General features: G+C 50.4%; 1 protein-coding gene and 1 pseudogene across 3 annotated transcripts; one reads left to right on the top strand and one right to left on the bottom strand.

The window, feature by feature from the left end:
- Nucleotides 1–4,158: 4,158 nt before the first annotated feature.
- LOC120686202 lies at nucleotides 4,159–7,002 on the bottom strand. 2 transcript variants are annotated; one of them, XM_039968382.1, is made up of 3 exons: nucleotides 5,532–7,002; nucleotides 5,272–5,405; nucleotides 4,159–4,623 (listed from the first exon to the last, which is right to left on the bottom strand). In XM_039968382.1, exon 1 carries the CDS (start codon nucleotides 6,770–6,772, stop codon nucleotides 5,774–5,776), a length of 999 nt encoding a protein of 332 aa, XP_039824316.1. In that variant the 5' UTR covers nucleotides 6,773–7,002; the 3' UTR covers nucleotides 4,159–4,623; nucleotides 5,272–5,405; nucleotides 5,532–5,773. Both variants share the same exon structure in this region, with proteins under 2 accessions (XP_039824316.1, XP_039824324.1).
- Nucleotides 7,003–7,867: 865 nt separating this feature from the next.
- LOC120686193 lies at nucleotides 7,868–13,892 on the top strand (annotated as a pseudogene). Its single transcript, XR_005680030.1, has 10 exons — nucleotides 7,868–8,227; nucleotides 8,834–8,870; nucleotides 9,069–9,144; nucleotides 9,232–9,277; nucleotides 9,378–9,476; nucleotides 11,798–11,866; nucleotides 11,953–12,322; nucleotides 12,471–12,625; nucleotides 12,753–13,263; nucleotides 13,369–13,892. The product of XR_005680030.1 is annotated as a bromodomain-containing protein 4-like (transcript).
- The last annotated feature ends 1,195 nt before the right edge of the window (nucleotides 13,893–15,087 follow it).

Genomic DNA, 15,087 nt, shown 5'->3' with positions numbered 1-15,087 from the left:
AAGGTGAAGGGGAAGGTTGCGGATGATAACCACATCTTCCGTCGCTCCGCCCAGCTGGCACGCTATGCAGTAATCGTTGAGCCAGACCGCGGGATCGGTCTTGCCCGAGTACTTGACGAGGGTGGTGGGTTGTCGAAAACGCGGGGGGAAAAGAAGCGGTTCGAATCTTCCAGCTAAACACCCGGGTGCCCGGAGGCTCCGGTGACTCACCCCTGTCGTGCTCGGGGTCGAAGCGTCCACCCCGTCGAGGGGTGTACTTCCTGTCGTTCATGATGTAGCGGGCGTCGCCATCGCCGGCGTGCCCGCGCGTGTCGTGGAGTCACTCCCTTGCGGGAGCCTTTCCAATGCGGTCGTGCACCGAGGGTGCCTTCGCGTCGTGCGCTATGGCTGCCTTCCACTTCCTCCCTGGCGGAGTATGCACCGAGGCCTCGTGGTCCTGGCGTGCAGTTCCACCGGGCTGCTTCGGGGCTATCGAGCGCATGCGAGACGCAGAGCTCTCGGCCTTCTCCACAACAGCTTGCTCGATGAGCGCCTGTGCCTCGCGGCACAGGTTACGACCCGAAGTCGTCGATGGCTCGGGCATCGCTTGGAGTAGGTATGCCGCAGCGACGAGTTTTTCGCCGGCTGTCTTCAGTTCCGGAGGTTTGTCAACGTTGTTATCTACAAGGATCCGCTCCCGGGCAATGCGTGCCGCTGCCTGGGCATGTGCGCCATGCGCGGTGCGCTGCTGCTCGAGTGCGGTGCGCAGCTCCTGAGTCTGCCGACACTGCTCATCGAGCTTGGCTTGAAGCTCCTTGAGCTGCGCCAGCTGTGCTTGCCGCGCCGCCGAGATTGACGAAGAAGAAGGGGCCGCAGCCGGCGCCACCGGTTGGTTTGCTTGCGCGTCTGCCCCGCCGTTCCCGTCATCACTCGGAGCGTTGTCCTCTTGCCCGTCCGCGAGCTGGACCATGAAGCACTCCCAGGCGGGATCGTAATCCCCCTCGCTGGAGTCCTCAGAGCAGGTGAGGCAGTAAGCCATCGCCAGCTGGAACGAGCGGAAAGCGCCGGGGTCGCGGACCCCGGAGTAGTCCTCGGCCTCCTCGGTCGTGAAGTTGTCCATGAAGAAGTTGATGTCGTCGGCGATCGAGCTCGCCGTTTCGGGGTAGGAGTCATTAGGAGATGACACGATGAGGCTGAGGATCAACAGGAGATGATGACCCGGCAAATCCTCGTACTCGGCAAAGTTGGTGCTTGACGAAGAAGCATAGGACGCAGCATTGCGCATCCCGATGGGGAAGGGCGACGCCGTAGTCGCGCCCCCCCTGGGAGGCACTAGGGCTGCAGTTGATGATGGTGCCGGCGCAGCTGACGCCGAAGCACGTGATGACGAAGTGATGGCCCCGTCAGCCGCGACGCTGAGCCGTGACATGGCAACCTCAACCCACGTAGGGGAGGTGAGGCATGCCGCCCGGCGCCGCTCTGCGCGTGCTTGTCGCGAATGCTGGCCCGAGCGCCTGTTGCACCGGGCTGGTGAAGTCGGAGTGTCTGGGTTGCGTCAGGACGAGAGGAGCTCCATGAGGTAACCATTGCCAGTTGCTCTGAACTCGAGACTCCCGAACCAGATCACGTATCCTAGTGGGAGCGGATCCGAGATGCCCATGGGGAATGGGTTGGATCTGCTCGCCATCCCTGGAGATCAAATGGGAACAAAAGAGAAAATGTCACGCAGCGAGCCCCTACCTGGCGCGCCAACTGTCGGTGTCCTGACCAGGCAGTCCGGATCCCAACTAGTATTGTTGCGTGTTTTCTCGTCCCAGATGTTGATGCAAGAGGCAACACAGTAACGCACGGGTTTATCCTGGTTCCAGCCGCGGGTCCGTACGTCCAGCAAGGGGGTGTGCGAGGGCACTGTATTACCTTGCACCGGAGGAGCCTGTAGTAGGGGGTACAGGCGTGGCGAGAGAGTGAGGGAAGCTCTCAAGTCTCAGCTAGAGGAGAAGTTGATTGAGGCGAGTGCCAATGTCGGGTGCTCAGTGGTGCTGAGTGTTGCGTTCTACCGAGTGGGTGTGACCGCGCGATGTCGTAGGTGACCCCCCCTTAAAGGAAGCCCGCCTCCTCCTTTTATAGTCACAAGGAGGGACAGTGTACATGCGCAGGGGAATGTGGAAGTCATCGTTTTCCCTTGAATCGCGGAGGTGCAGTGGTCGAATACTGTGGAAAGTATACTGTGGGGCATGGCGTCGGGCGTGGCGGTCGTCCTGGGTATCGTCCTTGGTCTTGCGGAGATCGCGCCGGCATCCTACCAGCCCCAGCAGGCGGCGTGATCATCTCTGTAGGGTGTACAATCTTCCAAATGTGGCGTGGTGGCGTTCCGTGGGCCCTGCAGACCAAGGTCCTGCATACACATGTGCGCCAGCGGTAGCGGGGCGCGTGGCGGTCCTGGACCCCCCCCCCCCCGGGGCGGAGTGCTAGAGCGTGCACTAAGGGGTCCGGGAGACACGTGGAGGTCCCGGACCCCCTCGAGGGGGGAGGTCCGGGCCTCCGGCTGCTAGTGCTGGACGTCCCTCCTTGAGGGGCACATGGCGACACCGGACCCCTTCCCGAGCTGGGGGCGGGTCCGGACAGCAGGAGTTGGCAAAATAGTAACGGGAACTATGCTGAGCACGTCTTGTCCCGCGTCGCAGGCTCCCACAGTGCTGCCATAGCGTCCGGGATGGCGGAGCAGTGACCGGAGTTGGCGGACGGGACTCCGGTCACAGCTACTGTGGGGGATGGCGGCCTGACGTCGTCAGTCCTGGGCGCTATGGAGGAGTGGTTGGCCTTTAATGCCTCCGTATGACGGGCGGGTGAGCGGAAGGGTCGTTTGTCCTTTACGTCGACGGGTGGCCTCGAGTGAGGCGGAGATGATTCGCCCCGCTCGAGGGTAGGTCCGCTACCCTCGAGCGAGGCGGAGATGTTTTGTCCGCTCGAGGGTAGGTTCGCTACCCTCGAGTGAGGCGGAGATGCGGGGTGCAGTCGAGGGTCTCGATGGGAGCCCTCGAGCGAGGCGGAGATTACCCCGCGGGTCCGAGGGGGGCGCGAATGGGCCACGTGCTGGGCTTCTTTGAGTCCTTTTCTTTCTTCCAGGTTGGAAGGAGGCCGTAGGCCTTCGTGGGCCCAGTTACCTAATATGTGTTTGCGTTTTTAGGGTGATCTTAGTACCCCGATTAGGGTATCCCTAATCGTGGTACCCGACAGTTCCTGTGCTGTGTCGAGGAAAAGCAAGACCTCGTTTGCTATGGCTAAACATAGAGCAAGGTTGCCCAAATTCTGTCGTTTCCATAATCTAAGAGCCTTTGCCACTCTGATGAGTTTGACGTGGATTCGTAGTATGGTATCTTGTGTGTTTACTGGTTAGCTCCACACTTCCTGAATGGTTTCCATAAAACCCGGCATCGTTACCCAAAACGACTCAAAGCGGAAACCCCTGTAGTGTTTTCTGGCGACATCCCCTACTAACAACAATGGGCAGTGATCTGATCCCATGGTAGGAAGTGCATGTAAGTCGATGTTTGGGAAAATGGTGAGCCATTCGGGTGTACCAAAGAAACGGTCTATCCTTGTAAACGTCGGATTGTCTTGTTCGTTACTCCAAGTGAAACGCCTTCCTCGTAAATCAATTTCCATTAGCTGGTTCTCATCTAGCACTTGCTTAAACTTGTTCATCATGCGTCTGTCTAACCTGTCATTACTTTTGTCTTCCGCCTTGTAGATGAGATTGAAATCTCCAATTATAAGCCACCTCTCCAGCACTTGGTCTTTTAAGCTTTTGAGTTCATCAAGGAACAAAAGTTTTTCCTGGTCACTTTGCGGTCCATACACCCCTGTCAGTGTCCAAGATCTATCATCAGCTTTCATAGTGATGGTGGCGGACACTGTGTGATTAGTGTTGTGCGTGGCCTGTAGGCTGAAATGTTTGTCTGACGCAGCAATGAGAATGCCTCCTCTAGTACCATCTGCCGGCAGTGTCACGTAATTTGTCGCAAAATCTTGGCCAAGGGTTTCCATTATTAGTCATGTCGTCCAGTGAGCAATTTTTGTTTCTTGAAAGCAAACAACGGTTGCTCCTGACGATTGAACCGTGTTTCGAACACTCGCTCTCCGTGCTGCCGCATTGAGCCCTCGAACATTCCAACACAGGATATTACAATTTTTCTGTGACATAAACAAAACATTGACAACTTGCACTTGGAGAGTGAATGCAAAGTTCAGGCTGCTGACTAGGACTTCCTTGCTGGGCATTAGAGCCAATTATAAATCTACGGAAATGTTGAGCTGCTGGTTCGGCGTGTTTCGTGAGCGTCGATGTCGGGCACCACCCGGCCAGAACATCGCTGAAGCCGCAAGGCCAAATTTGCCGGCCGAATAAGTAGTACAAACCAAAATAAGTTCTTAACTGTCTGGCCTAACATGGAAGAAACACAAAGACAACTACGATAACTGATGGGGGAAGCCCATCACCGTCCATCAGGCTTCCTGCGCCGCTGCTGCTGTTCCCGGCATTGGCAGGACCCTGCTTTTCCTCTTGTTCCTGGGCTGGTTCCCTATCTCCACCAATGTCTTGATTGCTTCCATCTTTGCGCCCGTCAGGGGCTGTGGGAGATGCTGCGCAAGTTTATTGAAATCAGAGTTAGAGCTAGCTTGTTCCTTCACGCCAGGGGATAATTCCCCTAACTTGTTGATCAACACTCTTTGTGCTAATTGGACACTGTCTTTTCCTGGGTGAAGCTTTGCTTTGATAGCTAGGCGAGTACTCTTCCGTTGTGCTGTGTTTGTCTCTGTATGTGTTTCAGGCTGGGGTAAAGGGTTGGCTGGTGGGGGCGTGTTCAGAATTGGTGTTGGGGGTGTGCAGGAAATGAAGTCGATAAAAGATGCCAAATCATCGATTGTGTCTTGTACCGCCACCCCCGGTTCTTGAGCAGGCTTGTTTGCACCAAGCTGGGTTACGGTTTGTTGGCCACTAGCATGCTGGTTCTGTATGTTCGCATGCAATCCCTCTGTGTCTAAGTTATATGGGGATTGCTCAAATGAGAAATGCTCAGAGCTCAGTTCCTGTTCAGTTGGGCTAGTACATGCATCTATTTGCTGGGGAGATTCGGTTGGCTGCTGTGGAGAAACTGGTGAGGGCTGAAGATTACAGTTATTAGAGTTTTCTCCGGGTGTTGTTGTCGTGTGCTCTAGCTCCCTCTCTCCATTCTCCGAAATGGTTGTGTGTGGAATGGGATTAGACGGGAAAGCATGCATGTAGCTAACCTGCACTGTCTCGATGCGGTCATGCTGCAGACCCTCCTCTGCTGTACCGCCAAGGTGTGTTGGTGAAGCGACCGGAGCCCAGCCTGGAGCCGAAACCAGCATGTTCTTTATGCGCTCCTCCTTGGATGGATGGCCTGAATAGCATGGAGGAATGAACAACTCGTCTATCATGGGATCGTACCAGTTTGTCTCGTTGGGTGGTATGGTTGATACAGTAACAACTTGGTTGAGGGATAAATCATTCTGATGTGAGTACTCACCCATGATCTGGCACAGTGGGTTGGCAAAGGTGACTCTCTTGCCAAAGTTAGCCTTCTTGCGCCAGGTGAGCTAACTTCCCCCAAGTGCCATCGCCCTGCTACGGTGCCCGTGGTTGCCACCCTGAAAGCGGGAGGAGCTATAGCAGTCCTCCACCACCCCACGGCAGCGGGTCGTTCTTCCCCACGATGACTGGCTCCTGTGACGCCGCACCCCGTGGTTCAAGTTGTCGTCGTGGTCGTCTCTATCGCGGCGAGGGTGGTAGTCGCGCCCGGCGTAGTTTGTCGTGCTGCTGGTTGGAGCGCCGCTCACCAAGGTAGTCCGACATGCCATAGTTCCACAGGAACTCGCGACTTGGCTTTCTGTTGTGCCCGTTGCCACCACCTCTCCCACCAAAGAAGGAGAGATCCTCCACCACATCCAGATGGATGTGCAGCTTGTAGTCAAAGGCGCCCTTGTAGCCCCGGGGTGGGTCGTGGAAAAGCTCAACATCATCGCCAGACGCAAGCTCCCTGTCAGGGTCAGTGATGGTGAGGAGAATGATTTTGGGAATCTTACTGGGGTTGGACGACCATGCCCACAGGTCGTAAGTTCTTGTGCGGTCTTGGCGGCGAGAGTGTCTCTCGACGTAGTGGATGGCGCAGTGTTGTCCGATGATCTTCCCTGCAACTTCCTCCGACCAGGCGTGAGCCGGCAGCCCCTCGATGCGTAGCCACACCCGGAACTCAAGCTGCTTCTCCACAGCGTGGCGACATTCTGTCCAGGGCTCGAAGTTGAAGGTTCGACCCCTGCTCCGGACGCCATGGTGGTTCACAGCGCGCTGGAAGGCCCGGCTGTCGGTGAAGAAGACCAGATATTGCTCGGGGTAGTGCTTGACAACCTTGATTTCGTGGCGGCTGATGCGGAGCTGTTCGTTGAGGGCATTGACGACGTGGTGTGGTTCCGACTCGTGGCTATTGCTGCTGAGCCAACAAACCGCCGTCTTGCCGATGATGGACTCCCTCTTGCGTTTGATGGCGCCTGTCGCGGAGATCGCGCAGACAGCCAGCTCAGGGTGAGCGTGCGGGTCGCCGGGGTAGGTCTCCATGGTCGCCGTCTCACCCTTGGTTGCTTGGAGGTAGGAGCGTCCGGCCGTGCGAGCGGCCGAACCAATGGTGGTAGCTCTGGGAGATGGAGTACCGATGGTGGTAGCCTTGGGATATGATGTCGTGGGTTCCTGCTGCTGCTCGCTAGTGGGCTTCATAAAATTGCTGCTCCAAGATGGACAGGCTCGGGCCTTGTGCCCCGCTTTCAAACATTTCCAACATTTAGTGATGTATCGGCATTCAGACACCTTGTGCCGTGTTGAGAGGCAATTATGACATTTTCCTCTAATATGCGCCAGATATCGTTTCTTTCTCTGTTCATCTTCCACTGGTAAGTGGCCTTGGTGCTCCCTTCTTGAATTCTTGTCTATTTTGCGCCACCAGTACGCCGGTTGATTCTGATCGAGTGACGTCCATTCACTCTGTTCGGCAGCTCCAGCAGCCTCCCACCCAACAGTATTTTCCTCTTACATCATTTCAGCACCAGCTTTTAGCCAATAATATTTTTCTCTCACACCACTCCAGCCACCAGCTCCAGTCCAACGAACAGGGTGATTGTTGCCATCAGGTTCTGAATTCTTTTCTGATCGACTCTCTGGGTGGGTGCACGCGGTTCAGCCGCGCACGCAAGCAACGTCAGCCGGCCACTCCACACCTCGCAGCCGCAGGCGCTGAGGCGCACACACTCCTCACGTGCTGGCATCCACTCGAAATGTTTCTTCTGCATCTTTTTTTCAGGTTGCGATTCGCCGGACCCTGGAACCCTTGGAGGCTGAAGCTAGAGCTCTCCTTTTAGGTGCCAAGTTGGCGGTTGCCCTCAATTTGCAGGTTGCCACATTACTCACCGACAATCAAGTATTGGCCTCTGTGATTCAAGCAAGATCGCCTCGCACCCAGCCTGGCCACTGGTCACTACGACCGGTTATTGCTGAGTTTCAGGAACTTGCAAGCACAAGGCGATTTTCAGTCATCAAAATTGGAAGACAGGAGAACATGACAGCAGATACACTTGCAAAGAAAGCAAGGCGAACTACTGTTCCAAACAGCTGTTTGTTTTCATGTCAAGCCTTAGGTCATTCATCACCATGTAATGTGAGTCAGATGCTTGAACACTTCGATTGGGGTGACCTCTACCCCATATCTGTACTTTGTCTGTGATCTAAATGCAATCTTAACGTTTCAAAAAAAAAAAAAAACGCACCGGAAAGTCTACCCACCTCCCCGCTGCTAGCTCACGCCCCCCAACACGCAACGCCAACGGCGCCCGCCCCCGCACACAAAACTGGGGGGCAAAAGAAAAAAACAAAGGAAAAAAACAAAAAGAACGCCGGGAATGGGCAAGCAGCAGTCGCGGCGGTCCCCGGCGATGTCGGCGCCTCCGCCGCCGCGGCGCCGGAAGAAGAAGGGCCGCCCGTCGCTGCTCGACCTCCAGAAGCGCAGCCTCCGCCTCGAGCAGCAGCTGCAGGAGCAGCAGCAGCCCCAGGCGCGCCGCTCCAACCGCCGGGACCCCCGCCTCCGCCGACGACGAGGACGATGACGGGCCCGCATCCGGCTCTGGCCGCCGCGAGAAGAAGCTCCGCCTCGTCATGGGCCTCCACGACGGATCGGCCAAGGTGGGCGCCCTCCCCCTTCTCCCCCTCTTCTCCGACTCCGACTCGATCTGAGCCGAATCCGCGCCAATTCAGTCGATCCCTAGCGGAATTTGCCTAATTTGGGGGCCCTGGCCCCGGGGCGCGTACGGATCTGCGCGCCCGCGCGCCGCCCGAGGAAATTTCTTTGCTATTTCGGGCATGAAAAGGCCGCATTTATTTATTTATCTCCGTAGTGAGAGGCGCAGTGGTCAACCCCGCTCTGCTCAGCCCAGCCTGAGAGCAGCCAGTTCTCCCAATCATTTGGGAGGGGGATAATCCTAAACCCTCGCATAGTCGCATCGCCCTGTCGTCACAATAATTGGCGCAATTTTTTTAAACGCCCCGGCTCAAAGCTTTTAAAGGCGTGCCTTTTCGGGTTTGGTTTTTGTCTGCTTCTCGCGCCAAATTTTGCTGCATTTCGCGCCCTCGTTAGATCTCTGTATTTGGTAACTGGCGCTGGTAAACGAAAGCCCCACCTTTTCTGCTGCTTATTTTCTACCCTTTTTTCCCGATTCTTGTAAGCATTTTTTATTTATAGGATGTTTTGTTTCTAAAATATCTTTTTATCTTCCGCTTCTGCTGCTGCAGGGAGAAAAGACGAGGAAAGCGACGGATGGGCGTGAAGGTTCGTGCTCCTTGCTCGGTGGCATTTACTCTTCAGATTTCCAGGGGCAAAAAATATACCTGGACAAATGTGCACAAAGATGCCATTTTTAATTCTTTTACTTTGGATGCATTCCAATTTCCTTGTCTTTAATTAATGCTTGTGCCTTCGATCGCCCTGTGCCCCTGTGCTCATGGGTTGTATTTGTTCATTGGACAGAGCCTTCAGATTCCGGGCCCACAACACCTTTGCCGAACAAAAAGTTGTTGCTCTTCATCCTTGATAGGCTACAGAAGTGAGTTGCTTTTGTTCTTCCTGACCTTCAGCTCGTCCATTCTCCGCTCTAGGACTTCTCATCTTTGTGTGTCCTTGTTTCTTGCAGGAAGGACACTTCTGGTGTATTCTCAGAGCCTGTTGATCCTGAAGAGGTTTGTTTCTGCTTTGAAAGATGGTGATGCTATATGTTTGGCTTGTTGGTTTTGATTTCGAACCTGACTGTTTTGCCTGTTCATGTCCATTTATGGCCAGCTGCCTGACTATCATGATATTATCAAGCATCCAATGGATTTTTCGACAATAAGGAAGAAGCTTGACAAGGGGACCTATTCCAACTTAGAGCAATTTGAGGTGGGTTATAGGATTTGTTTAGGTTGTTTGTGCTTTTTGTTGTTTGGGTTTTTCTTCAACAAAATTGCATGTGCTTGTTTGGTAATAACTACTACTAAACTGTTGCACCTTTGTTCTGAAATGTTGTGGTTAACTTAGTTTGCTATATCAGCTAGCTTACTTATCTCATCACCATGTCGTTTTCTGTGACAATGTTTTTTTTTCCTGACCTATGTATACACACACGTTCTAGATTCTTACTACAGTCCATTTGTAAAATCTTTGTGTCCCCCAGTTTGGTCAGAAACTCTTTGTACTGTTGCCTTTGGAGCCTCTTGCTCTATGCTTATTGCACAGTTTAGTAGCAGATGTTCACTCTCTTGGACTGTTGCCCAGAGATGTTGAAACACTACTGCAAATAGTTAATTGGACACCTGGGTGTTTTTCTGCTAGGTTCTGTCTCTGATGGTGCTCAATGTGTACTAGATCTCGCAAGTTGTAACTCCACATCTGATTTTTCTTGGCAATCTAAACTCTTTCAAGAGTGGTGCAACATATATATTTTATCATGTAAATTCTCTTAACAATTTATTTAGATATGTAAACTCTTAATTAAATTTAGTCTTATAATGTTTTTGTTCCTGTGAAGCACTTACACCCAGTTTCTATTTTATTGGTTCCATGACTTTTACAGGATTTTAATAGAAAAACATTTGTCCAAGACTATGTTTGCATTCAGTCACCTATCCATTGTTGTTTGTATTGATTTGCTCTACATATGCATGTAAATCCAGGAACTTGAAGGAATGACCTATTCACATTAGAAATTGTCCTATGCATTCTTTATTTGTTTTACGGCAGTTCAAGCATTGAGATTAACATCTACATATAGGCTGAGACACAACTGTAATAGGCTGAGACTAACTTTTTCTGAGGCATGATATCTCTGTATTCTACTTTTCAACTATCTGGCTGAGTTTAAATTGTAAGAGGGAGTATATGTTTATCCTTCTGTTGTGTTGATGTGCCTAAAGAAAAGCTCATACTCTTGAGATATCTCATGTCACTTTTTGTTTGCTGCAATGTATGGTTGTGAACTCAGCAGCATGTTCAATAATAGAAAAATTTTACACATTAGAAACTTGCTAAGAGAACACAGCGATATGTGTCATTTAACCACCTAATTGTACTTGCATGAGATCATCTACTATAGCTGGTCGTATTTGTGGTTCCAGTACATAACTAGGAAGGCAAGTGCCAATAACAGTAGTTAAAAATTTATTTGGACACAATATACTGCCGTAAATACAGTAGGGTTTTTATGATGGAAAAGATATTTTGATTAAATATGCTGTTACAACGATGAAATGACCTTATGTTTTCAGAAAAGAGTGAATTGATGCTATTTTCGAAGTACATGATAGCACAGGGATGGACCCAGGCACCATATAGTGTTAAAGTTCTAGATGTGCAAAAAATTATGCGAGCGTTGCACTGCCTGTGTTACTTTTGATTCGACGCTTTCAAATTTTCCATTAAAAAACTCATTATTTCAAAAAAAAATAGCACTCTAAATAGCTCGTATCCTTCCCTTTTGTATAAGTCATATTCACTCAATACTATGGAAGGTCGTAAATAACTTGATGTTTTCTCTAAAAACAACTCGGAGACCATTTGCCTCATTTGTGTTTGTTTATGTTGGCAAATCATATTCAAGTTGTACCTCAGTTGCTAATTCATTTGTTGTTGTGAAGTATGTTGGGCCGCAGCGGAAATTATGAGCTTATAGATGAGGCAGGCATTTGGTAAAATGAGATGATTTCAGCCTTTGTCATGCCTGAACAAGTGGAGTTATTTCATGGAAAGTTAACACTGTCCATTAGGTCACCACCTTTTTTTTTGGCTTCTAGCTAATGACTTTACTTATAATACTGATTGACTATTTGTGAAGTTTCTGATTTATATATATTGCTACCAACATCATGGATTTGCATTTTCACTGTGCATTCAACTGTCTTTCATTGAACATCACCAACACAAGCCACTTGTGCGCATAATCCTTCTGTGCTCAGGCATCTTTGCTGAACATCGCTTAAGAACAAATTTTCTAGTCAGAACCAAAACTGCAAACTGTAGCATGTGTAATTGCAGTGTTTTTGAAAGCATTATGTCTTACTCGTGCAGTCATGCTAGAAGACTGTCAGATTTTGTTTTGGAACAAACATGTGTTGCTTTTATCATTCCTGTGGTGCTGCTGCAAAGTACTATTTCTTTCCTGGTCTCAGAATGGTATTGGTGTTTTTATCAAGCTCATTCGACATGATCGAAATTTCAATTTACAGGATGATGTGTTCTTGATAAGCTCAAATGCAATGTGCTACAATTCACCAGATACAATATACTACCGACAGGTCAGACATTAAACCTATCATGTTATGATCTTTGAATATAATCTTGAATTATGGTGCACCTAACATCCATATGCCATGCATTACAGGCACGAGGTATTCAAGAGATTGCTAAAAAGGATTTTGAGAATCTTAGGCAAGATAGCGATGCCAGTGAACCAGAACCGGAACCGGAACCAGAACCAAAGCCAGAGCCAGAACCAGAAGAACCAAAGCCACAGCCTCGTAGGGGCAGGCCTCCAAACAAGAGCAATGCCAAACAAAAAGTTGGGAGGCCACCAGCAGAACGTGCTACTGCAGACTTTTCTGGGGCAACACTTGCTAATGCTGCAAATAGTGGACGTCATGCACAGCAAGAAGCGATGATTGCAGATGTGCTGAGAGCTTCTTTTGCCAATCGAAGAAATGAGCACAACTGGTCTGGCGAGCGGAAAACAGAAAGAATGGAAGGTTACTCAGGTTTTAACTTCTCTCCCATTTTCTCTTTCAAAAAGTGTCTTTTCAAGAGGTTAGCATTTAACATATACTGACTGAACAAAGGACTTGCATCCAATTTGGCTAACTCATTTTTCTTATAACCTTGGTTGGTGTCTGGCTTTTGTTCCAGGTTATGGGAGTATGTGGTCCGAAAAAATGGGAAAGAAGCCAATTCTGATGGAAGATAGTCATCGAAGCACATATTACGAGTCTCAACCATCCAGTTCAATGTATGATCTGCCGGTATCGTCCTCCTACAATGGGACGAAGAAGCTGCTAGTACCAGTTGAGTGTCCCAACTAATTGTGTCCTATAAGTAAATGATGATACACTAATATAATTTCAGCTTTCCATGAACAATAGAGAATAGCAAGACACAATCGACCACACTTTAACACAATGTTTTTATCAGGTCGGGGTTCAGTTGCAGCAGTCATATTCCCGCAGCCTGGCACGTTTTGCTGCACAACTTGGTCCTGTTGGCTGGGAAATTGCATCAAGACGAATTGAGCGAAGCCTTCCTCCTGGAACAAAATTTGGTCGTGGCTGGGTAGGAGATGGTGAAGCACCACCAAGCTCATTTCAGCCACCTGTACTAGCTGCATTTTCAGAAGCAATGGCACCACCAAATGATGTAGCGGCATCAGGTGAGCAGCGACCTAATAACAGTGGCCCTGCCACTGAGGATTGTGCTGCCAGGTCAAGCCATTTGGCAGGATCTCAGGCACATCCTATGCCATATGCTTCTACCAGCACCGTGCAGAGGACCAATTCTGAAGCATTAGCAAGCCAGCAATGTGGATCCATACCACAGATTCCAATAAATCGAGGTGAACATGGTGTTGAGATGAAGGGCAGCCATAATAATCTTCACGGACACCCAGCCTTGCAGCATACCGTGAATGGTTTCAATGCTGTTCCAGGTGCTAATCCAAGCCTTAGTTACACTAGTCTGCATAATCTTCCAATTCTCATGCTGGTTTTTGTTCAAAGTCGGCAACCCCTTAAACTGATCTGCCCTTTTTCAGGACCAATGATGTTCCCACCTGCAGCGCAACTGGTGGTGAATCAGATGCAGACACATACTGCTGATTGAGTAACCAGTGGAGACCATTGAACCAACATTGTCAACGTTGACATTTGGATTGTGCCTGCTTCCAGTCAAGGCCGCCACAGGCACCAAGCGAACAAGGCCTTAGCCGCATTCTGCTGGTGGCTTGGTACCCGCCAACCTCAACATTGGGGGTTTGTGGTCGCCGTTGATCTGCTGTGCTGTGACCTGGTGCGCCTGCAATTGTGAGCCTATCGTGTAATCGCATAGTAGCTTAGGATGATAGCATGCATAGATGTGTTGGGTGGATTTGTTGGTAGAGGATCTGGTTGTAACAGCGGTTGAGTTGCAGTCGGAGATTTAGCGATTCTGATGTGTAGTAGAAAACCACAGGGGAAGCCAAACATCTGTATAGATTATTCAGGAGTTTTCAGCGTTTATGGTGACCGGTCGCAAGATGCGACTGAGCAGGAAATCGTGCGCCATAGTTTGTTCGTCGAATGAGATATTGTCTGTCTGGTTTATCTTACTGATGACAAATAAACCCATCTACAGACAAAATATGCATCCAAATCATTTGGTTTCCTAGGTACTGCGATGCAGATATGAAGGCAATACGAAGTATCTGGATGTCCATGCACCAGGATTGCAACCTCAAAAGCAAAGAACAAAATAAACCCAGGGAAAAAAAACGCCGCTACTTGATCAGACAAACAAGCTCCAAAATACATGTTCTGAAGAAGGGCTCTCTGCCCCCCCTACAGGTTCAGATAAATCAGCCAATATTTCTCCAAGGCTGTTGATCTGGGAGAGCTTTGGACTAATACAAGATCTGAGAGAGTTGGCGCTTCGCCGGCCGACGTTGCCGCGCCACTCCACCTGGCCGCTCCGGCGCTCGCGCCGCCCTGCCTCCGAGCCACGCTCTCCCTGCCTAATCCCTGCTGGTGTCCAATGCTGCCGCCTCGCCACCCCCATCGGCGCGCCCCCTGCCGATGCGCCGTGCCGGTCAGCGACTGCCTCGCGCGCTTGCGCTGCCCTGACCCCACGCGGGAGCGCCGACGCCCTCCCTGCTTAATCCCTGCTGCTCACCAGCCATCACACCCTGGTCCTGCCACCGCGAAGCCTCTGATGCACGACTCTGCACTTGCAAAATTTAGCCTGTATCAACTAGCTTGCAATTCCACTACTTGTTCTGTTTCAGATTCTTCACAACCGGAGATGCTACAGCTGTGTTGTTCCTCATGGGATATCCAACCTCTTTCTCTCTTGCCAATGCCAGACTTCCTGTTTGATTACTTTGGAAGAGCACTCACAATAGTACTATTCCGTCATTGCTCTTCGAAGGAGTACAACTGCTCTTCAGCTCTTTACCGTAATAGAACTTCCAGCTGATTTATGGTTTGCATCACCACTTCCACTTCCAGGATGAGCACCTGAACCATTATTTGAACTAGCCTTCAGATTTGCGCTCATTGCCGGACTGGAGCTTCCAGTTGATTTACCGCTTGAGCCTCTGTTTTCCCCCTGATACATCGACAGACTGCAGCCTCAATTTTTAACACTTCCAGAATACTTGTCTGATGCAACAATGTGGTAATTCATGTGTTCCACTTTTCCAATATTTGATACAGCCATGCTATATTTGCCTTATGAATTGACTTTACCTCTATTAATCATATTAGAAGACCAAACAATA

The sequence above is a fragment of the Panicum virgatum genome, chromosome 2K (assembly GCF_016808335.1).
Source record: "Panicum virgatum strain AP13 chromosome 2K, P.virgatum_v5, whole genome shotgun sequence".
Taxonomy (NCBI): domain Eukaryota; kingdom Viridiplantae; phylum Streptophyta; class Magnoliopsida; order Poales; family Poaceae; genus Panicum; species Panicum virgatum.
Note: the sequence above shows the minus strand (reverse complement) of the source record. Positions and strands in the feature narration are given on the sequence as shown.

Coding starts and splice junctions, on each gene's coding strand:
- LOC120686202 (XM_039968382.1), bottom strand. CDS start 6,772: ATGAAGCCCACTAGCGAGCAGCAGCAGGAACCCACGACATCATATCCC.